The sequence below is a fragment of the Carassius gibelio genome, chromosome B20 (assembly GCF_023724105.1).
Source record: "Carassius gibelio isolate Cgi1373 ecotype wild population from Czech Republic chromosome B20, carGib1.2-hapl.c, whole genome shotgun sequence".
NCBI lineage: Eukaryota > Metazoa > Chordata > Actinopteri > Cypriniformes > Cyprinidae > Carassius > Carassius gibelio.
This window is the reverse complement of record NC_068415.1, coordinates 26623471-26649548: the sequence shown is the minus strand read 5'-3', so window position 1 is coordinate 26649548 and position 26078 is coordinate 26623471. Positions and strand designations below refer to the sequence as shown.

Genomic DNA, 26078 nt, shown 5'->3' with positions numbered 1-26078 from the left:
TAAATGAGATCTGTAAAATGAGCTAAATATTGTTTCAGGAAAACCAATGAATGAATGTATTCATGTATGGATTTGTGTCTGTCTATCTTTCTATCCCCTCCACAAATAGTTTTCTGCTCATTTTTTTCTGAATTCGGTTTATAATTTAAAGGGGTCATCGGAAGCCCATTTTCCACAAGTTGATACTGTATCATTCTTTAGGGTCTTCATGAAAAATCTTTATCAATTTCTCAATGGTAGTGTAAAAAACACCCTTTTTACCCCGTCAAAAACTGCTCTTGTCAGAGCAAGCCTTTTCAGTGTGTGTCCCTTTAAATGTTAATGAGCTTTGCTATCCCCGCCCTCTCCCTCCGTGGAGTGAAGCGCAGTTCTCTGAGGCTGTAAACTTTAGCCATGGAACTTGCTATCTAACACATTATAAGGTATGGCGATTTGCAAAGATTCATAGAAAACCCTTATACCTATGGCTGGGCAATATATCTAATGATATGATTATGCGCATCTAATCAGTAAAGCTGCTTCCATGATAACCGCTAAAATCGCCATCACCTGTTTATAATTGGAGTAGCATTTAATAAACAGAGCAGTAGATCACTGACAAGCTACGCAATATCGCGTTCATAATCCTAGATGAATCACCTTAAATAATGAACGCGATATTGCGTAGCTTGTCAGCGATCTACGGCTCTGCCTAATAAATGCTGTTCCATTCAAAAGCAGGTGATGGCAATTTAGCGGTAATCATGGAACCATATTTACTGACTTGATGCGCATGATCATATCATTAGATTTATCGCCCAGCCCTACTTATACCTTACCCTTATAATGATTCGCACAAACATAAATGCATTTGGATAGATCAGGAGCACATTCCTTTCAGAAACAAAAGCTGTGTCTTCAGCGGCTCAGATGTCAGGAGTAAATAATGACTGCTACGTTCCTTATTACATTAAAAAACCTTGAAAGGATAGTTCACCCAAATAGCAAAATTATGTAATTAATAACTCACCCTCATGTCGTTCCAAACCAGTGAGACCTCCGTTTATCTTCAGAACACAGTTTAAGATATTTTAGATTTAGTCCGAGAGCTCTCAGTCCCTCCATTGAAGCTGTGTGTACGGTCTACTGTCCATGTCCAGAAAGGTAAGAAAAACATCTTCAAACTAGTCCATGTGACATCAGAGGGTCCGTTAGAATATTTTGAAGCATCGAAAATACCCAAAAATAGCAAAAACAATGACTTTATTCAGCATTGTCTTCTCTTCCGTGTCTGTTGTGAGAGAGTTCAAAACAAAGCAGTTTGTGATATCCGGTTTGCAAACTAATAACTCCATGTAACCGGATCTTTTTGAACAAGTTCACCAAATCGAACTGAATCATTTTAAACAGTTCGCGTCTCCAATACGCATTAATCCACAAATGACTTAAGCTGTTAACTTGTTTAATGTGGCTGACACTCTCTCTGAGTTCAAACAAACCAATATCCCGGAGTAATTCATTTATTCAAACAGTATCTGACTGAACTGCTGTGAAGAGAGAACTGAAGATGAACACCGAGCTGAGCCAGATAACGAACAATAGACTGACTCATTCACAAGAGAAGAACCGGTTGCATCAGTTTTCAGATCACCAGTAGTTCTTTCGGACAGTTCGATTCAATAAACTGGTTGAAGAAAACGGTTCACCGGTTCTTTTGCGCTCAACGTAATGGTGTAATTGGCGATGATTGCCGTTGATTCAAGCCTTCGGTTTACCTGCGCTCATAACACTATCACAGAATCAGTTCAGAATCAATCACCAAAAGAATCAGTTCAGTTCAGACGCTCTGTGTGTCGGTCTGCTTCACGCCGAATCACACATGCGCAGTATCATCAGCTCCTTGGTTCTCGAATCGGACGCGTCTGACAGAAATGGTTCTTGACTCGTGAATGAGTCAGTCTATTGTTCGTTATCTGGCTCAGCTCGGTGTTCATCTTCAGTTCTCTCTTCACATCAGTTCAGTCAGATACTGTTTGAATAAATGAATTACTCCGGGATATTGGTTTGTTTGAACTCAGAGAGAGTGTCAGCCACATTAAACAAGTTAACAGCTTAAGTCATTTGTGGATTAATGCGTATTGGAGACGCGAACTGTTTATATCACAAACTGCTTTGTTTTGAACTCTCTCTCACAACAGATACAGAAGAGAAGACAATGATGAATAAAGTAGTAGGTTTTGCTATTTTTGGACCAAAATGTATTTTCGATGCTTCAGAATATTCTAACGGACCCTCTGATGTCACATGGACTACTTTGATAATGTTTTTCTTACCTTTCTGGACATGGACAGTAGACCGTACACACAGCTTCAATGGAGGGACTGAGAGCTCTCGGACTAAATCTAAAATATCTTAAACTGTGTTCAGAAGATAAACGGAGGTCTTACGGGGTTGGAACAACATGAGGTTATTAAGTTATTAATTACATAAATTTGCTATTTGGGTGAACTATCCCTTTAATTGTTACGCCTGCCTGCTGCCTCCTCCTGGCTCTGCTGTGTAGTGCAGGTGCTGGCTGGTGAAATTAATTCCTAATCAGCCTTGTTGGACAGAAAGGCTATAAAATGATCCGTGTGGAGAGGTCCCTGCTTTTTTTTTTCTATTGCATTTGGAGTTTTTTCCCATTAATGCTTTTTTTTGTACTTAATACCCACACACACGTTTTCCCATAGAGGTTTGTTTTATATATATATATATATTTATATATTTTTGATAATAAATTGGCTTATTGTTGAAATATTGGGTTTGGTCTCTTATGATGCAGTTTACGAGCCAGCCATAACATTATACCATTTGAGATTCATAAAAACCCTCATATTTACTTCTTCTGTAGCTAAAGCTGGATTACAAATGATTCAAGCAAATATAAATGCATTTGTGTAGATCGGGGTGCATTCCCTTCAGAAACAAAATTAATCCACTGTGTCTTCAGTGGCTCAGATTCAGGGTGTAAATAATGACTTGCTACGTTAATTATTACATCCAATATCAAAACCCCTTAATAACTTAGGAGACATTCTTGTCTATGTCCCTGCTCTGGTGGTGAAACAATGGCAGACTGATATCAGTTCACTCAGGGCAGGTCTGTGTTAAAACGGCTGTGTCAGTCAGTAGTTGTGGGAGGGGCCTGTGCAGAACTACGTCACTATGCCAAGAATCTTAGAACAGCCTGATCTGAGAAAGTGATCATTATTATTTGGGTTTTTTAAAAAGTACTGGGCAGATTGATGTAAATATTAACAGTTACTCAAAACTTTATTATTGATGGTACGGATTTATTTTTTCAACAAATTATCAATAACTATTTATCGCCCATTAGCAATGAGCCCTAGTATCGGGGAAAGACGAGTGTGTGTCAAATGAGCTGAATCTTTTCTCCTGGGAAATGAGGCTAGAAATGTTCAATAGTTTTTGAAGCCACAGTTACACCAATTAGAGCAGAAGTCAAGACCAGACCCAGGTCAATAACTGATCCCTTTAGACTGTCAACAAAACTAGACTCCTTACGGACTACATACAGAACCAGACCAAGAACTGTCAATCCAAATACAAGGCTGTCCTTTTTAATGAACAGAAATGGGTGCACTGTAGAATAAATAGTCAATATCTAGTATATATTTGTCAATTGCCTGGAACCTTGAACTGTCTATCTATGGTGAAATCACTACACAGACTAATGCTTGGTGTAATTATCATCCTCAGCATGTTTGATATAGACTGTGATCACGAAGTAGCCCAGAGCTGCTCACAAACATCAGAAGCATCTTTCATTTAAATATACAGCCTGTTGAATAACCAGACAACTGTTTTCATGTTTTACAGAAGCTTGATTAATTTGAGATGCAACCTTCAAAGTTTCAGATAACTTCTGAAAGAGCATCAGAAGGACGCTTTCAATGAACAACACCTTTGCACTGGTACAGTGCGTTCTACCTCATAAATGGATTAAGAGCAGCTTCACAGAGAATACAGTTTTACAAAGTGACTGTAGCAGTGGAGAACTACAGGAGATGCTTAGATAGGACAACTAGTAGTTGCTAGTTTAAAGAGGTTACTAAAGTGAATAAACATTGCAAATGATATGTTATTTACCTGGCCTTTAAGTGGCATTTACATGTCCTTTCACAACACACGGCCACAGACATTTACAGATAAATACCTTGCGCGCAGCGTGGATGTCGAAGAAAGGCTTGTTTCTGACGCTGAAGGGCTCCTTGGATTTATCAATCTGGCCCAGCCTCATTTTCTCGAACCGTGGGGAGATGATCTCCTTCTCGATACACAGCAGGCGTCTGTTGAAGTCACACTGACCCACAGGCTGACCCTGCAAAACAAACAACACAGCCACAATTCACACACACACACACCTCGGATTCAACATGACTAGATCCACACCTCAAAAAAATCTCCAGTTTGTCTTTTCCAGTTGTCATTTGCAATGCTGGAAGATAAAAAGATGTATTGTAACTTTGTTATGCAAATTGCTTGTGATTTTACCTTGGTATGTCATTCAGACTTTGTGTTTGAACAATTACTTGTCTATATTAATATTAGTGCCGTCAAACGATTAATTGAGATTAATCGCATCCAAAATAAAAGTTTTGGTTTACATAATATATGTGTGTGTACTGTGTATATTTATTATGTATATATAAATACACACATGCATGTATATATTTAAGAAAATTTTTACATTTATATATTCAATATATTTATTAAAAAAATCTGATTAATCTGATTAATCACGATTAATCGTTTGACAGCACTCATTAATATATTTGACAATTTTTCTTTAAAGGTGTTTTGTTGTACTGTTTTGCTCAAACAAAATAGAAATACTAATACTTCATCTTTAAGATGTGCACATGTGAATGATCTTCATGATAACTGGCAAAGCTCTGTGTGGAGTTTACAGTGGTATTCATCATGTCACTTCATGCTGAGCAAGACCTGATGTGTAAATGTGGTTGAGATGATACATTTCAGAATGAGATGGGTTTTTTTTTCAGCCTTCATCATGTTGAAAAATAAGAAAAAGAAAATATGGCATCATATTGGCCATCGGCTGCCCTGATTTCTAAGTATCGGCATCAAACAGAGAAAAACCCATATCTGTCGACCTCTACCCTCAAGCATTCTTAAATGTACTTATGTGTCTGGTTTTTTGTTTTTATTTTATTTTATTCTATTAGTATTCTCTCAGTCATTTTAGCTCTGTAATGTTATTTCAAAATGTAAAAAGTGTGCAAACGAATGTAACCGAGTACTTCATTTAGTGTGCTGAACTGCCTTCAAGTTGTAATGAAAATAGTGGACATGCCTATTATGATTAGCCCCAGAATTACACTGTGCAAAACTGTGTATTAAACATGAAATATTTTCAAAATGACTGGCTGAGACTGTCATTTTGCAGAGCATTTTTCACCAATCAGGATGGACAGACATTTTACAATGATCCCGCTTCTAAGACGACGCCTTAAGAAACTTAATCTGAGTTTATGCTGCAACTTCACTGATTTCATTCAGGATGCACATCAATGAAAAACATGTGGAAAAGGTGAATTAGATGAGAACTTCTGGATCAACAGACTCTGGAATGGACATCTTTTGACCAATGACAATTTCACAATTTGGAATACAATTTGCTGTATTCCCACTTGACCCGACTCTTCCCAGACACTCATAACTGATTTCCCGTATTTCTCTCCATCAAACTCAAATGTCAAGCTGTCTCTCGTGAGCAGGTCTCTGGGTGGACTGGGTTGTTTAAACACTAGAGTATGTCTACACTGCACAAAAACCTCCTATTTGAAAAGATCAGATCAGATCAAATTGTGTTTAATCTTGATTTGTTCCCGTTAGGGGTGATGAGGGAACAGACGCGGTGTGTATATGTGCATCAGAGCGGCTGCCAGGAGCTCTGGAAATAATCCACCTCACTCTCTCTCCATCACGACCGCAGCGCCGTCTCCATGGTAACATCTCCACATCCCGCTGGATGGCAGCGCTCCGATGGGACCGCCGATCCACGTCACTACGACCGAATCAAAGCTTCACCTCCTCACTTAACACCTCACAAAAGGCTGTGACTCGCCTAACAAAATGGATTTGAAGCAATCTATAGAAGACATCTCCAGACGAGTTAAACGCAATCCACTGCAGCTCTCCGTGGACAAAACGGTCCGAAGGGGCCTGTTCCTAAAACCATTCATCCTCATGTAGACAGAAGACTCATGTATTACACCATGACAACACTCGTTTCGCTTTAGGAAGCTCCTCTCGGGTCACTTCTGCATTGGAACGAGTGTCTGGTTTGTCTGTATTTCTACAAATAAATAAATGAAGTCCTGTTATTGGTGTGTTTATGTGCATGCATGTTTTATGACGCTACAGTGTACTAACATTAAAAGTGACAAGGGTGTCTAGGAGCTAGTTTATTTCATCACCACCAGTGAATGCTCACTTGAAGATCAAAACCAAGCCAAACTCGTGGTGAAATCTGTGTGGGGGAATCTTTCGCCCTCACACTAAATTCACAACTGTGTGGACTCCTATGGAAAAGATTGGACTCAGTCCTGTGAAAATTAGATTTAAACATCTATGATATTCAATAAACCATTTACACTTAAAATTTCGAGTTTAATGTACAAGGGCTAAAACATGTAAGTAATGTTTAAAAAGATGTTTTCAAAGGTGGATTATTGAGGCAGAGATGAGAGTAGAAGGAGAGATTCCTGAGAAAGAGATACATTTTAAAAGCAGACATCTTCCAAAACCAACCTCTATAAATTTTCCATCTTATTTGCAGTTTTCCAATTTCCTAGTTTCCTATCGCACGAGCAGACACACCAGCAGCCTCCCTCTCTGCGGGCAACTTTCAAGCGCAAATTGAGGAATAAAACGCTCATCTATATTTAAGAGACTCTCCAGACTTACACATTCCATATCAAAAAGCAATGAAAGCTTCTATAAATCCAGCGCCTGACAGAATTATGGAAACATTACGTGAAAAGGGAATTCAAAGGTGAATCATATTAGATAAGCAGAAAGAGTCGGCATTAAAGACAGCCTGCAATGCTGTTTCCAGTGACAATGTTACTAATATTGTTGAACGCAAATGCAATTTTTAATAATGAATTAACGTGGTATTTGCAAAATAAAAAAATAAAAAATTTATTTTACACAGATAAGGAAAGTGACTGCAACAGCTATTCAAATGATTATACAAATATTTCAAATGACGAATAGAAATAGGTGTATGTCATCTGCATGTTGTAAGGGATGAAGCAATCTAATTTGTGCTGACTGGGCTATTTTCTTTGATTATAAACTACATGAATTATGTATTATCCAATCCCTGGTTCAGCTGTCACAACACAAATACATTTCTAGGGCTCTCTTTATTTAACGTCAGCTATCATGCCCGTCACATGCAGTAGGTAGCAGTATTCACTTTCCAGTAGATTTGTCAATCGCCATTAAAAGGAAAAGACGCTATTAAAACCAAAATAAGAAAAAATATGTGTAACGGAGATCCAGCGAGGTCTGTTCTAATGCCTCACACATGTTTTGGCCTCTGCGTTCAGACTTTGATTTTGATGCACACTTTTGTAACGATCACTCATTCATTTACAGTTTATTTTTATCTGCCGTAACACGCTGCTGTGGGCTGCATCTTTCTTTCAGACTGACATTCGGACAACGTGAGCTTCATGCTTTCTAACCTTATCTCCACATTTTCATGTTGCCATTAATTTGTTTATTGTACAAATAAAATGCAATATGTTTACAGCAGTAGTTATGCAAGTAATGGACGTTATGTAATTAGATTACTTTTTTCAAGTAACTTATTTAGTAACAAATTATTTTTAATTAACTTAAAAGTTTCTTTGTTATTTTGCCATGTATTTGCTAACAGCTCTCCTGTCCCCATATTGAGAGTAAATGCAGAGGCACTCTTGCTGTAGTACTAGACTAAATGTGAACATGCACTCATCTTACATGCATTTTTATATTAACCTAGGCCCAGCCCAAATGAGCACAACTAATGCAAAAATAATATACTCCATTATTTTCCATAAAAAGTTTTTAGGGAGTAATGCAATATTGTAACGCATTATTTTTAAAAGTAACTTTTCCTAACACTGAGCATTATTGTATGCCAGATGTGGCACACTGTGGGCAGAATTTAAGCACAGAGATCTGCGAAATGTCAAAAATAAAGCTTCTACCAAAAAAGAAAAAAGAAAAAGAAAACAACAACAGCAACTCCATAAGTGAATCAACACCTCTAACAGAAGACAGAAGACAAAAAAAAACCTTGAGCTTTATGAGACCAAAATCATTCAGACATGAGTCATACAAGGACATATCCTGGTTTGAAGTGAGCAGAGTTTGGAGAAATCAAAGGATGTCTTCAACCCATCAGATTGAAGACTAGAACTCTCCTGAAAGCCTTTACATCCACATGATATTCTGTATTTTTATGTTATTATCACATGATATTCTGTTTTATATGCTCTTCAGTATGCTAAATTAGTTTCTGAACAAACATCTTTGTTAAATTCAAAGCAGTTGGGATTGAAATGGCCATGTTACTGCGGCTCTGCCAGGTTTCAGAGAATGACAGAGGCTCTGACTCACTGTGATTTGGTCTGTTCGGCGTCTGGCCAGAGCTCTGGAGCGCCATATTGAACATTTGGTTAATCCAACACAGAACAGACAAGAGAAAACATTTTATTCCCATACAGGGAAAATTAACAGCCAATTATGACTTTTTGTATTTATTTTTTTTTATAGAAATTGGTGCTTGTCCATGACAAAAGCATTGCTGTGTGGTTACTAAGGTGCTGTTCTGAGTGGTTGCTAGGTGGATACTTTTTGGCTCAGTGGTGTTCAGGTCTCTGGATGTGGTCCAGTTCTCCAGTGTCTGAAATCTAGGGTATTTCTGCCCATGTACCAATCAGGCAGGTGAAAAGTAATAGCACAATTCTCTCCACAAATGCACGGATGAAAGAGTGATTCAAGTCCACTGAGCCAGTTCTACAGCGGAGACTGTGGCAAGAAATAAAGCAGCACAATGCAAAGGTAAGAGATTTTTTTGTTGTTGTTGTTGGTAAAAGAATAAAACGTCTTTGACATTACCATTAAAAGGTTTGGAGGCTATAAGATCTTAATTTTGAAAGTGTTTTGTTAGAATTCAATTATATTTTATATGGCTAAAACTATTTCATGAATTGTGGCAGTTGGAGTAATGCTCTCTAAGATTAATGAACATGACATGAAATTTTGACACAAAGTCTTGTCATATATATACACACATATAAACTAAATTTAAAATCTGCAAACAAATTAACAAGAAAAATTACACATCTTGATGTTTTTTTTTCTGTGATGTGTTTTCAAGTGTAAAACCCAAGCCCAACAGTCAAATCCTGTATAATATGTTCAGAGATTTGCCATTGTTTAGAATGACTTAATTCCACTGAACGTCATATACTGAAGTGTTTTATGTATTAAAACTTCAACCTCTTCCTACTCCACACTGATTGTCAAATCCTAGTGTTTCTATTTTTTAATGAACAACCCAGGGTGAGCTTCCCTGTCTAATATGTATGGTTAGTGGTTTGTTCTAGTCATTAAATCTTGAGTAATAGTTATAGTAATACATGAAGCGTAAAAGAACATTTAAATGAGCATCAAAGTTAAATAATCAATAAACTGAAAGTGCTGTTTCTTTTTTAATTGGTTGTAAACAGCAGTAGGCAGCAGTAAAAGCAGGTTTCAGACGTCACATTATCTGATGATAGTGCTGTAAAACCAAGCAAAGCCATCCGTCATGACTGCAGAGAACATCTAATATACTGACATCTGACTTATCCACACATGATCTCACTGACCTTCTTCAATAGATTCCCAGGTAAAGCTGAACTGAAAGCCTCTCAGAAACATCAGTCTGTCTGGAAAGTTAGTATGCAGCATCCTCCACGACCTAGTACTCAGAATCCATCAGTAAGACGGGGAATTGTGTTGTGCAATTTACGTTCAGCACTAATTTCTTGGGCGTGTTTGCACTGTTGCTTCATTTGCATATTTCCTTTAATGAACCAGGAGCTAAAACAACTCCAACAGTGCGTGAAAACAATGCTAACAGCAGGAACGATCCATCCTGTAGAGTTAAACGAAAAATAAAAGACAGGACTACCAATTTTCATTTCTTCTACATCCAAGAGTCCACAAATCATCACTATAGAAGGAGAATGTAAGAACCGGTAGGAAATCTTGAGCCTTCATCTCAAAGACAACACAAAGTGCTTGAGTAGTTTAAAATAAGTGCTTTTCATTCGGTTCTGCTGGGAGCCTCCAAAGCCTCATGTCGCATGGCCCAAGACTGCCAAATGAAGCAGAACACCAAGGCCTCCACGGTAAAGCAGAGTGCTTGGGCCCCAGAAGCCTTGGCGTATTTTGCGCGTGCGGACCACTGACGCATTGAGCGCACTTCCCCCAGAGACCCCACTACTATTTTCAGACATCGGTGCCTCCCAAATCAGCTTTTCCTCAGTTTCTTCTTCTAAAGCCTGTGACTTAACATACAGTAGGATGAGGGGTGTTTGCAGGCAAAGATGTCGTGTTTGAACACCAGAATGGAAAGCATCCCTGAGCTTTACAAGATTAGATGCCAGATGGCAAATCACGGCCAAAGCTGAGCTATATATCTGCCTTGCTAGCTGTCCAATAAAATCCATGCGGGTAAAATTCTCAATTTAAGGAGGTGGACGTGTTGGAAGACTCTAATACAGCCCAAAATATCAAGGGGTGCTGAGGTGCTCAGTAGATATTATATTTCAAATTCACATTCTAAAAATGTCTGTAAAATCATCAGTTTATTATATTTTAAGTAATTGGTACACATCAGTCAGTTATTGCATAATATCAGATTAATCCATCCTTAAAAGTCAAAAATCAAACTGTGGTTGGTTGAGATATGAATGAATGAATGATGCATTTATATAGCGCTTTATTGTGTATTGTTGTACACCCAAAGTGCTTTACAATCATGTGTGGGGGTCTCACTCATCCACCACCAGTGTGTAGCATCCACCTGGATGACGCGCCGGCAGCCACAGGACAACGGCGCCAGTGCACTCACCACACACCAGGTACAGGTGGAGAGGAGAAAGAGTCATAGGGCCAATCGAGAGGTTGGGGATAATTAGGAGGCCATAACTGACAAAAGGACAGTGGGGTAATTTGGCCAGGACACCAGGGTTACACCCCTACTCCTTTCAAGACGTGCCATGGGATTTTTTTTAAATGACCACAGAGAGTAAGGACTTCAGTTTAACATCATGATTTTTTCTGTATAGTGTCCCCATCACTACAATTGGTCGTAAGGACCCACACAGACCACAGGGTGAGCACCCCCTGCTGGCCTTACTAATATCTCTTCCAGCAGAAACCTAAGACGAGTTTCCACCGAAATTACCCAGAACATTTGTACCAGGAACTCCCATCCAGGTACTGACCAGGCTCAACCCTGCTTAGCTTCAGTGGGCAACCAGCATTGGGCTGCAGGCCGATATGACTGTGGCATGCCAACGTTACAGTAAAGTGAGGGGGAAGTCGTGGCCTAGTGGTTAGAGAGTTTGACTCCTAACCCTAAGGTTGGCGGTTCGAGTCTTGGGCCGGCAATACCCCCAACTGCTCTCCGGGTGCCACAGCATAAATGGATGCCCACTGCTCCGGGTGTTAGTTCATGGTGTGTGTGTGTGTGTGTGTGTGTGTGTGTGTGTGTGTGTGTGTGTGTGTTCACCGCTGTGTGTGTGGTCACTTTGGATGGGTTAAATGCAGAGCACAAATTCTGAGTATGGGTCACCACACTTGCCTATATGTCACTTCACTTACATGTCAATTTTGACTTCCCGTCTATCCGGACAGAATAAGCCTGAATAAGCTACAAAATACTAGAAGTTGGCCGAGTTTGAGTCAAAGCAGAGTGTAAAAGAGGGTTAAGACAGAGTCAAAACCAAGACCAGAATAAGGTGCGTTCAAGTAAAGACAGAGACCAGACGAGGGTCAAGCTCAAGTCAAGATTAAGATCAGTGGCTGGTTACATAAACTGCTTAGACTTGTCTTAAAAAATTTAGTTATCTAAATGTTCAAGACTGGTCAGAATGTTAGATTGGCCTAATTTAAATCTGAAAAGTAAGACTAAATACCCCTTGTTTATCTGGTAGTTGGTCAAACTAGTTTTTAGTTCTTAGTAAAAAATAAAGTGGCTATTTTTATGCAGAAGAGGGAGGAGCCCAAGTCAAGACCAGGAACAGTGGAAGGTCGAGTCCTAATTGAAACCTAGACTAAGAACAGAAGAGGGTTAAGACTGAGTCATGAAAGATCCCAGAAGAAGGTCAAGTCTGGGACAAAACTGAGACCAGAAAAGGGATTGAGACCAGAAGAGGGTGAGGTATGAGACAAGACAAAAACCAGAAGAGAGTCTGGTTCTAGTCAAGATCAAGATCAAGACCAGAAAAGGGTGAAGTCTGAGTCAAGAAAGAGACCAGAAGAGAGGTTATTCTGAGTCAAGACCGAGAACAACAGAAGGTTGAGTCCTAATCGAGACCAAGACCAGAAGAGTGTCAAGACTAAGTCAAGACAGAGACCAGAAAAGGTTAAAATCAGAGTCAAGTTTGAGACTAGAAGAAGGTCATGTCTGAGTCAAGACAGAGACCAGAAGAGGGTTGAGTTAGACTCAAAACCAAGACCAGAAGAAGGTCTAGTCCAAGTCAAGACAGAGACCAGAAAAGGTTAAAATCAGAGTCAAGTTTGAGACTAGAAGAAGGTCATGTCTGAGTCAAGACAGAGACCAGAAGAGGGTTGAGTTAAGACTCAAAACCAAGACCAGAAGAAGGTCTAGTCCAAGTCAAGACAGAGACCAGAAAAGGGCTGTATCTGGTCTTGAGAATTAGAACACTGCTAAAGCAGTCAAAATAGAAATATTTATAATATATTAAATTATATTATTTGTATCACACATGCGCACAACTGACTGCTTTCATTCGAAATCAATCAAAGCTATCATTACTGATGCTAGCAAGGACAGTTGTCAGCTTTTTTTAAAGCTGTATTAGACAGTCTAGAATATGTAATGTATGTGCTCCCATGGGTAACACCAAGGTTTAACAAATATATCAAATTATAGAGTCAGTCTGTGTGACCAACGTGTGCATTTTTTTTTCTATAATCTGAAGTTTGATCTCAACAGTGGGAAGCTATGTTAAAGATTGGGAACACTGTGTTTTAGTGACATCAGCAGCAGCAATCAGAGATATTTTAGTAGCTTAATTCATCTCCAACAGTGACCCAGTGCAACAATAATTGTTTGTACCAAATACATCAAATTCATTAGCAAGAGCACACATTATTACTTGCACTAAGATTAACAAATTGTTTTCAAAAGCTGTAAAATGTTACTTTTGTTTTTTGTTGGTTTGTTATTTTCTCTATTCCAATATTTCCTATTTATTCAAATGTTCAAGTATAGATTCACTATGAAACTGTCTGAGTAGGCGGCATGAAACTGATTAAAATCAGAGACTGATAACAAATGACTATTTCAAAAAGATCCTCTTGTGATGCACAGTCATCCTCAACTGTGCTAATTTTAAGCACCACAGTACCAAATTACCATATTTTAATGATTCCTTAAGGGTGAGATGATACACTGTTTTCTTAAGAGACTAGAGTAACGGCTGCTACAAATGATGATTCGCCATCACAGGGAAAGACTGGATAATAAAAAGAGTATTTTAAACAGTAATAGTCTTATCCTTCAAAAATATAAAAGTGTTTTAATGAGTCTTGAGACGTTTAGTATTCCACTGCTTTTGCATCCTTTTCAATTAATATTTCGATTCAGTGGTGACTGAAAGCAGTAATTTCCGAGTGTTTTAAGTTTTCTATTCATTTCCAAAGATGTGTTCAGTTTGACCCATTCAGGATGATTTACGGACCATTAGCAAACAAGATCATGGCAGCCATTACTCCACTGAGAGCCAATCACAGCTGAGTGTAAGTGTCATTAAGTCATTTCAGTTGCAGGACGTCAATGAGAATGCAGACTGCTGTTGAAAAATGACTACTTTACACACTATTTGATTTCTTATTTTTTATATTTGTTTTTCATAGTGTCAATTATTTTCTCATTTAAATTTTCCTCATGCACCGCTGCCTCCTGGGAGAAAACACCCCTACTCAGAAGGCAGCTTAACTTTGTGTCACATGATCCCGAAGCCTTAAAATGCCGTCTAGGGAAGCAGCTCACTAAGTTTCAGAAAAGAGTCATTGAGACAGTCAGATCTGCCAGTTCTGTCAAAGTAACCTGGTACAGAAGACTATAGAGAAGATGTATGAAAACAAACATGATATCAAATGCAATAAGGCTAAAGAATAAGCAAAGCGAGGTGCTACTATCATTTTAGAAACACTGATTCATGAGGAAGCAGTGGTGAGGCAGTGTCTGCCAAGCCCAACAGGACAGACCTTCAACAGGCCAAAAACACAGCAGGGGGCTTCATGGCACCTACAGGACGTCTTGGCCAAGGAAAGAGGAAAGAGACAATCCTTTGTTTCATACCATATGCCATACAGGTCCAAGAAAGCAAGCTCTTCACAATACAGGAACTGTTCTCTTCAAAAGCTATATTGATCAGTGACAGTAAAGACATTTATAGTATTACTAAAGATTTCAAAAACTGCTGTTCCTTTGAACTTTGTTTCAAATAATCCTAAGAAATGTATCAGTAAGATTCACAGGCTACAGCTGCCCCATATACATACACATATACATATATATATTAGGGGTGCAACTGTACATGTATTTTTACTGAAAATGTTTTGGTTTGGTACGTATGTGTACTGAACATTTCGTTCAATTTTTTTCATTTAATTCAGACAATAAATGCCACGATCATCCCTTCCTCTTTATCACTAGTTTTACACGAAGTAAGCATGAACGGACATCTCAAGCTTCATGTAATCGCTCAATTAGTGTTTCAAAGACGTCTTTAAAACCACTTGTAAATAAAAGGTCACATAGCATTTCATTTACCTCAGGCTAGTCATCAGCTCGTTATTTGTTAGAGAAATAAAGCCTAGAGAAGAGCATATATTTCATTATATTTAACGTTACCTGTTAGTGATATCTTAATTATTTAGTGTACGTTTAAAATAGTTTATGAAAAAAGTTATGACATCATATTACAACAAAAAATGCTGTAACGAAACCATACCGAACCTATATTTATATGTATATACATAAAATCTGTTGCACATGAGAAATAAGAGCGTGTGGAGGGACATGGGTCACTTCTAGTTCACAAATCGATTCACAACACTCTCAGAACAAGGACAGGCCGCATTACCAAAGCTGAGAGCAGCTAAACACCGCAAACTCAAGGATCTGCAAACATATCTGCATTAGTCTCTAATATACTCAGATTTTAAATAAAAATGTAATAACTACCGCTGATGACACATGCAAAAGTGCTAGAACTCAACATCAGTTTTTCGACACATCATCGGACAGGCTCAATTAATGTGCCATCTATATTTATTCACTGCTTGCCTAAGGCATCAATTTTAAAAATGACGGATCAGAGCTGCATTCTGGAAAAATGTTCCTTTCAGTTTGGTAACCAAGCAAGACAAATCCAAGCATCCCGTCTCAAACGCAGACTGTGTACCATGTGATTGCCTGGATTTATTTGATGGATTCTGCACTTCAAGAAGCAGAAAATGATGCAAGAAAACTCAAAGATTTACTCTTTCCCCCCAAAACTAAGATGGATGTGAATTATGACTCAAAAACATAATTTATTAGCACCCAGTCAACGTGAAATCAATGCAGACCTTATGTTGTCCTAATACACATTGCTTACTGTGAATGATTCAAAATCCAACTTAATATAAATCTTTTCTAATGTACCGTAAAAAAGTGTGATACAAAATGAATTTACTTCAACTGATTTCTATTTTGGATGATGCTACCGAGCGCTTGGTTGAAATATCTCACTGCACAAGAAAATATGTAGAATTATGGAGGCAAAATGGGATCTATATGACTTATTTCTTCTGTGCACAAAACAAAGAACAGATAGTGATTTATATAGACAAACTTTAAAAAGGACAAAAGATGCACCTGATTTATGTGCTATATTCCACATATTCAGAGGAATGTGAATTAAATCTGAGAGCTGCAATGAAGGGGAAGATGAGTCGGAGAGGCAGTAACTTTTATTATATTTTTATGGTTCTTTTTTGTTCTTTCTGGAGCCGACAGTATCTGACAGTAAACCTTTCCCTTTGTGATTCACAAAAGATGTTTTGTAGAGATCTGGAGAGGTATGCTGGGTAATAAAAGATGGCATGATTTGAAATGTTGGCTGAAACACCTCATGGTCATTTAGCATGTGCTTACGCCAAAAGCATTTCTCAAACAGGAGTGTGTTTGTGTAACTGTTACTGAAAGGCACTCACGTTAAATTTAATGATGTCATAGATGAGGTACCGCGGGACGGGCTGCCCATTCACTTTGTCGATAATCATCTCCTGAAACACAAGATGACGACGATAAGAAATGCAGATATATTGCCCATTAATCAAGTCTATGAACACCAACATGATGGAACAATGCAATAAAAAAAACTAAACAAGATATTTAACATAAAAGCTCAAGCACAGACACAAATTAAAGAATAGTAGTGTTCATTTAATACATGGAGTCCAATTAAATCAGTATTTTTTTTTTCATTTAAACGTGTATATTAAAAGATTTAGGATTTAGAAAAATGTTAAACAGAAAGATGCCAAGAGTAATTGAAATAATCAAAAAAAAATCAACATTGATCTGTGAGCTGTACTCAGATAATGCTGATCTGTGAGCTACACGCTGGTCAAAAGCAGATTTTTATGAAAAAACCCTTTATAAATCCAGTGAGAACATGGATTGCTCTTGTGTTTAATAATGAAAGGGATAACCTTGTTTCTGTTCGGTCACACAGCAGAGCAGCTAAAGGGGTGTTTGGGCATCCATCAGTGGTATCCATTTTACCAACGTTAATTTGTTTTTCAAAGATTCGTCTTGTTCTCAAGGTGAACACATAATTCACCTGCTGTTTTGAAATCACTGTTAGCACCAATGATACATCCAAGAAATATAATTTCTATTCAGATCAGTTCAACAAAATCAGGGTTATTAGAGGGGTTTGGCTCCTGTGTGCCCTCGGACCATAAAACCAGTCTCAAGTGTCAATTTATAAAATTGAGATTTCTACATCCTTTGGAAGCTGAATAAACAAGCTTTCATTGATGTGTGGCTTGTTAGGATAGGACTATATTTGGCACGAGATACAACTTCTTGAATATCTGGAATCTGAGGGTGCAAAGAAATCTAAATATTGAGGAAATCATCTTTAAAGTTGTCCAAATTAAGATCTTCGCTATGAATATTACTAATCAAAAATTACGTTTTGATATATTTATGGTAGGAAATTTACAAAATGTCTACATGGAATATGATATTTACCTAATAATCTAATGATTTTTGGCATAAAGAAAAATCGATAATTTTGACCCATACAATGTATTTTTGGCTTTTGCTACAAATATACCCCAGCGTCTCATACACTACCAAACTACTCTCAGGGTGTCCTGCACCAATAAAGATTGATCTTAAACACAGATTTATCTAATAATTAAAATAATTCGGTTCACATTAAACTCCTCATTTTAATTAACTTTGAATTCATTACGGATGAACTTGAATCCTTCTGTTTTCACTCCGATTGAAATCTCAGTGAGGGATTAACGTCAAACTCGAGGCTGTGGAGGTTTAAATCATTAAAAAAGGACATAACTGCACAATTAAAAGTGTCAGACAGAGCAGGCCTCTGAGATCTATTCTATTTATAATAAATAAATATGTGCATAAATGATTAAAAGGATGGATTAGGGTCTGATCTCGGCGGTACGTTAGAGGACAGATTTATCCTGACAGCGGATCATTACTGAGGTCAGAGGTCAAAGGGACACGACACAGCTGATCCGTCAACCTCACCACATGCTCATCATATTATATCTGCTCTTTCAACTTTTATTCCACTTTTTGCTTGTTGATGTGCGCTCACCAGTACGCTCTTTTCCTCTCATAATGTACCAAACTGTTGATTTGGCCATTTCTCTGATGGATTTGTTTAGTTTTTGAAGACTAACAGTTGTCTGTTTCACTTGTATGAAGAGATACTTTGACTGCATGATGTGGTTCACAGCAACAGCTTCAAAATGCCAATGGCACACTTAGAATCAGCTCCAGACCTTTAACCTGCTTAATTGATGTAGAAATAATGAAGGAATAGCCCACATCTGTCCATGAAGTGGCTTTTGAATCAGCTGTGCATTTACTTAAGGTCCCTTGAAAAATGGGGAAGCACATATTAAAGAGCTGTAATTCTTTAACATTTCCCCCAATTTTGATGTTAAATACTACAAAATTAAAGCTCAGAGAGCGCACTTTAAGCTTGTATTCATTATATAACTTTAACTTGAAAATGTTTTGGTCAGCAGCTAAAATAATATAAATTGTGCCTAGGTCCAAATATACACACAGACCTAACTACATCTACTGTAACATGTGATCAGTCCTTTGTAAACAAAAACTATTTCTATGTAGTCATTTATAAAGTTTTTATATTATACACTACCATTTAAATGTTTAGGTTCTGTATAATTTTGAATGAAATTCCCTTTTTTTTCTGTATCCTGAGGAAAATAATAATAAAAAAAAGGAGAAGTTCTTACAGACCCCAAACTTTTAAATGGCAATATACATTAAAACTACTGTTTAACCCACTTATAGGCACTCATTAATGAAATTGGATGATAACATTTCTACTGTTAACTGCAATAGTGATTCCTTCATGGCATCATTTCAATCACAATCACAACCATTTTTTAAATGTAGTGTAACAGCACAACTCAAATTAAAGTAAAACCTGGACCTTTAATTGAGGACCCCAGCCTTTCTGATTGTGCATTTCAACCCATGATGTTGTGAGCAAGATCCTCTTTAACAAGTAAGAAAGATACATTAGCTCACAAAACCGCCTTATTATTGACCAAACCTGTGAGCATCCATTAAATGTAGGACTAGAGCGCATCCATTCTCTCTCAAACCGGATTAACAGACTTTCAATCCGTGCAATAACTCACCCCATCCAGAAGAGTGTTGGAAAGGTGGACGCGAAGATCCTTCCGGAAAGGAAACTCCAGGCTGGCAATGTGAAAGACTGAATTGTCTCTGTCAATCATATAGACATCGTCTTTTCCATCTATCAACATCATGTACCTGTAAAAACACAAGAGACGCATTGAGATGACTGAGTTTAATTTACCCCTACCCCAAATATAAACATATAGGCCTGTGTGTTCCTGCTTTTGGCTTGATCCCTTGAGGATCCTAACAAAGACCACCAAAACAAAATAAGAAAAATCTTCCTCCAGTTCAAAAGGTTCCCAAAATTTCGCAAGTTACTCTACAAACAGGACTCCAAGCAAAAGAGGGATCTGAGAGAGCTGGCGGCTGACAGAGAGAGGAATATAAGCTGCATCAGGATGTAAAATAAGTTTAAATCCATCCAGAGCAAACTGAATGCATGACGGATGTACCGATAGAGCGTGAACATCACCAGCGCTTGGATGAAGCTGCAGTACCACGAAACCCTTACTTCCAAAGTTTCCATAGGCTCAAATGGAGGCTTGACCTAGGGCTGGGCGATATGGGCAAAATCTAGATCACGATATATTTCTTAATTTCGGTTTTATTACGATATAATTCAGATATAGATATGAAAACCATTTTAAAACACCTCGTAAGAACTGCCAGTAACATTTTTAATGTTTTTTGAAGAATACTCTTCTGCTCAGAGCTCACAGCTATCACAGAAGTCATATTCAAACCAGCAGATATCTGTTAATGCATCAAATTTGCATGTTGAAACACAAAATCATTCAACCTCAAGCTAAAGCCCTCAGTGCATGGATTCCTATTGAAATCACGGAATTTGGAAAATGTACTTAATTCACCCCAGGAGCCATATGAGACACGTTTTATTATGGATGCATGCACTTGTGGAAGGTGTGTCCTTCCACGTCATTATGCACTACTGGCCTTTTAGATGTATATAAAGGTGTCTTCAATATTTAATGCAATATAGTGGTATATCCCAGTCACATATTGTTCCGAAACTACAGACCTCTAAAATCTCTGCTTTCGGAGATTCAGAAATATTTAACATTTATTTAATAATAAAATATTAAAAAATGTCTATTAGACACAACAACGCGCCAAATACAAATATCCGGGAATATGATTTGAGAGCTACAGCCGAGGGAAAGATTTTCAGTAGTTGCTTTTCCATTAGCCTTCAAATGGTGTAAATTGAAATTGCAAATTAAAAAATATGCCTTGCGGAAATGCGTCACTTTCACAAAAATGGCCATATGTCGCAAAAACAATTTTTACGCTCGCATGAGGTGGTTTTTCAAGCAATGCCAAAAAGGAATAATTTGCACATGGTTTCCACTGATGTATGGTTTTGTTAGGAGGACAATATTTGGCCGAGATACAACTATTTGAAAATCTGGATTCTGAGGGAGCACATATTGAGAAATTCACCTTTAAAGTTGTCCAAATTAAGTTCTTAGCAAAGCATATTACTAATCAAAAATACAGTTTTAATTTATTTACTGTAGGACATTTACAAAATATCTTCATGGAACATGATCTTTACTATATAATATAATGATTTTTGGCATAAAAGAAAATCTACAATGTACAGTACTTTTGGCTATTGCATCAATTATACTCCAGAGACTTCAGACTGGTTTTGTAGAAGTGAGGGATAATGAACATCAGGCCAGTTTTTAATTGCAAAATAAACCCCTAGAGGTTGATCAAGACCCCACAGTGAAGCAAAGTAACAAGTAAATCAACATTATCCTGCTTAATAAACAGCTACTTGGCACTTAAGTGAATAACTGGATACAAAATATTGATTTGAGTTTATTTAGTTTCCTAGCTCACTAAACGCAAAGCTCTTTTGCAAAGGAAACAGCTTTGATTCAAGACAAGTGACCAACTTCAAACAAGACATCACACCAGTCATATCACGTTATTACACAGCTTTCACTACATTAATTATTACAGGGTCACAAAATATATATTAGTAATGAAACAGATTTATAAAATATACCTGGGCCAGAAGACATTACGATGACGTCCTTTCATTTTTTTCTCTAATACTATCAATAGCACCAGAGAGCCAGAGAAATGGCATGACATGAATTTCAGAGAGCCACGCAATAATGTTGATAATGATTTTAAAATGAACTTATTTCACACATGTAATCTAAAAGCAGGGTTATGAAACGCTGTTCTGGAGGACTTTTGCAGCGTTAACCTCCCTTTGCAGTGCCAACCTTGTACCGTCTGAAACGAAGCAGCGTTAAAATGTTACGACTTCACGCTTAACTACACACAAACAATCAGAAACTGAACAGCGAGCTCATGTCACTGTGCTTGGTGCAAACTAGGGATGTCAACGATTAATCGATGATCGATTAATTGTCGATAAGAGATGCAATCGATTAAGGCTATCGATGGTCGGTTAACCGATTCAGTGTTGGGCTGCGTGCGGCTCATGCGCACTCAACACGTGCGAGCGGCTGTGAATGCAGTGACGATATATAAAAGCATCATCATTCATTCACAATGTACAAATTAAGCTTTTAATGTGATTTAAACTTTAAAGTAAATTAAAATAGAAACAACATAAAAGTTATTCAACATTAAATGCAATAGAAATGTAGTTACTAATCATTTCATCAGATAACTGTTTTATATCGTGCGCTTTGCAGGGCTGCGGGACACAGTGACAGGACAGGTCTATTCATTCCTACAACTTCTTAATTCATTCCTACGAATTATTAATGTGGCAATTGTCCATGTTTCATTAATTTTGTTCCCTAAATAACCCATGATTTAAGTGAAATAAGGGAACACATTAATAAATCGAACGAATTCTTAATTCATGAAATCTTTAATTTCCCTTCCCATGTTTACCACAGTAAGAGATGCGAAAACAGTTATTAAAAGCGAAAGATAATAAAATAAACCTGGGAAATTAGAGGGTTAGACTATGAAGATTTAGGAAAAGAAACGATGCCTAAATATACTGAATTTGTGGAAATTCGTGACCAACCGGCAAACCAGAACAAAGCCGCGTAAATGAAGACTACGGGGTCCAAAAGCATGGTCGCGAGCTAACATTTTCCAGTTAACCTATTATTCCTCTAATAAACAAAGCTTTTATACCACACTTGTCATAATCAGATCTTATCATTTCTAAATAAATAATTGCTGGATTCAAAACAGCGATTAATAGGCGCTGTGACCGACACATTCCTGGAGCATTCACTGCTGTCACTAAACGGTGACGCCGAGCATCGTTCACAAGTTTCTGCATGGACCTGACTAGGGCACAGGTTCTAAGCCCTGGGACAAAATGGGATGCTTTAAGGAAAATTTATAGCCTACTAAGTAATAGGCCCAACATAAAAATAACAATTTGTTTTCATGTTTTTTTTTTTTTTTTAAATAGGCTATGCGAAATATATCCGACTTAAATAGGCTAATTAAGATTAACGGATTTAAAACAGAAGTGTGGGCGCGACATAAGTTCACAAAAAAAAAAAAGTATGACAACGCATTCTGCTTGTTTGCTTTATTTTACAAGAGCACAAATCTTCTGTTTTTATTGTGAGTGTGCACAAATGAAAGTAAACACTTTTGCGGAAAATATATATATTTTTTTTTAATGTCTCAGCTGTTTCGATCGTGCCGGAGCCTGCTGCAAACGTATATTCTAGCGATTCAAACTTACATCGCAGTCTGTTCATTATCAAAATAAAATGTCAACTAAACATTAAAAGGTTACACTGGTCAGTTTAAATAGACCGTAGTATACCGGTCCACTCTGCTGTTATGCCAAGGACGTTTTTGCTCATATGAAGAGGATCATCTTTTCCGTCTATATGCGAATGCGTGTTAAGTGCAAGCCTAGTTTACATTATACATAATAGTTTAACATTCAAATACATTGCGAATATGGAAACATTTCGATTTGTGCCGAATGAGACATGAGCAATAACCTCCAAATAAATCTAGCCAACTGTGTGTTTTGGTGCAGCAGCGCCGATGTAGTTCACTTAATGTGCAGCGCAGTCACACGCGCTTCACATTTCGGATAATTTTATTTTAAATACAATAATGTCAGTTGAAAACATTGCAATTGTGCTTTAAAATACAACAACAAGCACCAAAAAACCATTTAAAGAGGCGCGTTCAGCGTTCTCCGTGCGGGATTGGAAACTGTCAACAAAGTAAAATGACCTCAAAAGTATGGCGCGCTCTCTTCATTTTATCAAATGATCATAATCGCATCTATTCATTTTATAATCCTGCTACTAGCATTTTATTCAGACTAAAACCTCTTTAATTCAAGTGAGAAAGCGTTGTTGTGTGTGTGTGTGGCTTTTGCACATCCTGTCATACCGCTGACTGCGTGCCTGCAATAGACGCATTTTGCAGTATTATGGTTAACGATTAATCGATTAATTGATCGTTAATTTAAACGACGATCGATCATGGAAATAATCGAAATTTGACATCCCTAGTGCAAACAGAACAGCATTTATAAGAAATGTCAAACGACGGAAAACAAGTCAACTGGAGTAAAGAGTCAAAAAAGTCTGTTCAACACAATTTGAGTATTTAAGGAACTGACAGCCAAATTAGCTAAGGCTGGATATCAACAAACTCTTTTAACTGACAGGATAACTGATGCCAGAAAAGTCTTGAGGCTTAACTATTTCTCAGGTGAAAAGCCCTAAATATTCTATATAGATGATTTATTCAATTCATTCAAACGTATTATTAGAATTCCAGATGAAAATTTAATTACTCATTAGCCAAGCTGCAAAATAACCCCACAATGAGCATAAAACCAGTCAAGCCCAGAACTCATCGTCTGTCTGCTAACTTCACAGGAACCTCTAACCTTACGTGGTTTACATCAAACTGTGAGAACGCCAGTCTGACGTAAATGACATGAATAATACATATCTGCCATGACTCACACTTATTTGGAAAACTATCAGAAGGTTTTTTTTTCTCTCAAGCTTGGTGTGACACATCTACATGAATCCATTATATGTTCATCATAAAGCGATCGAGTGTCTTCAGAAAAATTTGGCCTAAACTGCTACACTGAATGTTTTGAAGCATCAGCGGAGGACAGACAGAACTATCTCAGAGTTAATACTAATATCTTTATTTGTCTAACAGGTTTGGAAAAACATGAGGGCAAGCAATAGATGTTTTTAATTAAATAACAACAGCAAAATAAAATAACAACAACAGAATTTTACAATTTTGGGTGAACTATCCCTTTAAATAAATAAAACACAATTTCAGGGACAGTCTGTGGTTAGTAAATTAGGTTAGGGCTGTCACGATAACAAATTTTGCTGGACGATAATTTGTCCAAGAAATTATTGCGATAAACCATAATATTGTCGTTCTAAGACCAGTTTCAACTAATATAATGATAATGGCATAATAACGCAGGTACACCTTTACAAATATCAATAAACTTTTATTTAATTTTACGGCAGATTCAGAGCAAGAAATATCAACATGTTGACTTTGTGTGGCTTAAAATTAATTAATTTTGTATGTTATATTATGTTTATATGCCAGTTAACCGAGAGTAAACATGAAACATTTGACCGATGAAGGAGCTCGACGAAGGGTCCGTTCACATATCACGTTTATGATCAAGTTCGTTCTTTCAAATGCGCATCTGCACCACATCGAGATAAATTTTTTGAACAAAAATTGGAAAAATAAATTATCATGGGCGAAAAAAATTATGAAGCTCATTTTTTTTATCGTGCGATTAATTGATTTATCGATTATCGCGACAGGCCTAAATTTGGTCACACTTTGTTTTAAGGTCCAAATCTTGCCATTAACATACCATCAACTACGACTTTTGCCTCAATAAACTACTAATAATTTGGTGCTTATTTATCATAAGCAAGGTATTGGGGAGGATTAGGGATGTAGAATATGCTCATGTAGAATATGCGCTTTATTAATACTAATAAAACTGGAAAAATATTATAATAATAGGCATGCTAATAAGCACCTGATTAACAGTGAGACCTGGTCCCTGTACAACAATTCACCACATATTGAAAACTGGTGTGATATCAGAGCCCTCAAAAAAAACAACCAAAAAAAGAAACCCATCAGTCCTCGTCGTTGCTGTAAGTTTCTTTAATTCCCTGCCATTTTGTCATTATTAAAGAGCGCTCAAACACATCACACAGTGATTCTCTGTAAGCCCCGGGTGGCCAAAGCACAGATCTCCAGTTAAAGAGATCACCACGTCTTTGTAACGTCTCGGTGACGGAGAGCCGTGGCTGTTCTGCTCAACTCTAAACTGAGTTTGGACGGCTATAGATGACACATCACCCCCGCTCATTCACTTCTGCCAAGACAGAGCACATGCCGTGGTGCTTCTGAGCTGATCTGTCTTATGGACGAGTGTTTAATGATGTTCATGCAGACGTTTGAGCACATGAGCCAGCAGGGGCGCAGAGAAACGCTTCACATCATTACAGCAGACAAGCTCATGCAGAGCTGCCATAAAATGACCTGGACCTTCATTAAATGGCCCTCTATAGGGCCTTTCGCTCCGCTTCAGTTCCAGAACTAAATGTACAGTACTAAAGTACTGGGACAATTTTCCGGAAACTATTTCCCAGTACCATTTAAAGGGTTGCATTCACACAGACAGTCTGTACTAGTAAAAGACATAAGCTGGTCGACAGTGATGTCATCTGTGCGCGACATTCAACAA

General features: G+C 37.6%; 1 protein-coding gene across 1 annotated transcript in view; it reads right to left on the bottom strand.

Moving 5' to 3' along the window:
* LOC127984360 (mRNA-capping enzyme) overlaps positions 1-26078 on the bottom strand; it is a 106434-nt gene that overhangs the window by 59765 nt on the left and 20591 nt on the right. Inside the window, exons 9-11 of the mRNA XM_052587005.1 lie at positions 19303-19438; positions 16573-16644; positions 4199-4363 (exon numbers count right to left, since the gene is read on the bottom strand). Of these exons, the coding sequence (XP_052442965.1) occupies positions 4199-4363; positions 16573-16644; positions 19303-19438 (373 nt within the window). The remainder of the gene's footprint in view (positions 1-4198; positions 4364-16572; positions 16645-19302; positions 19439-26078) is intronic.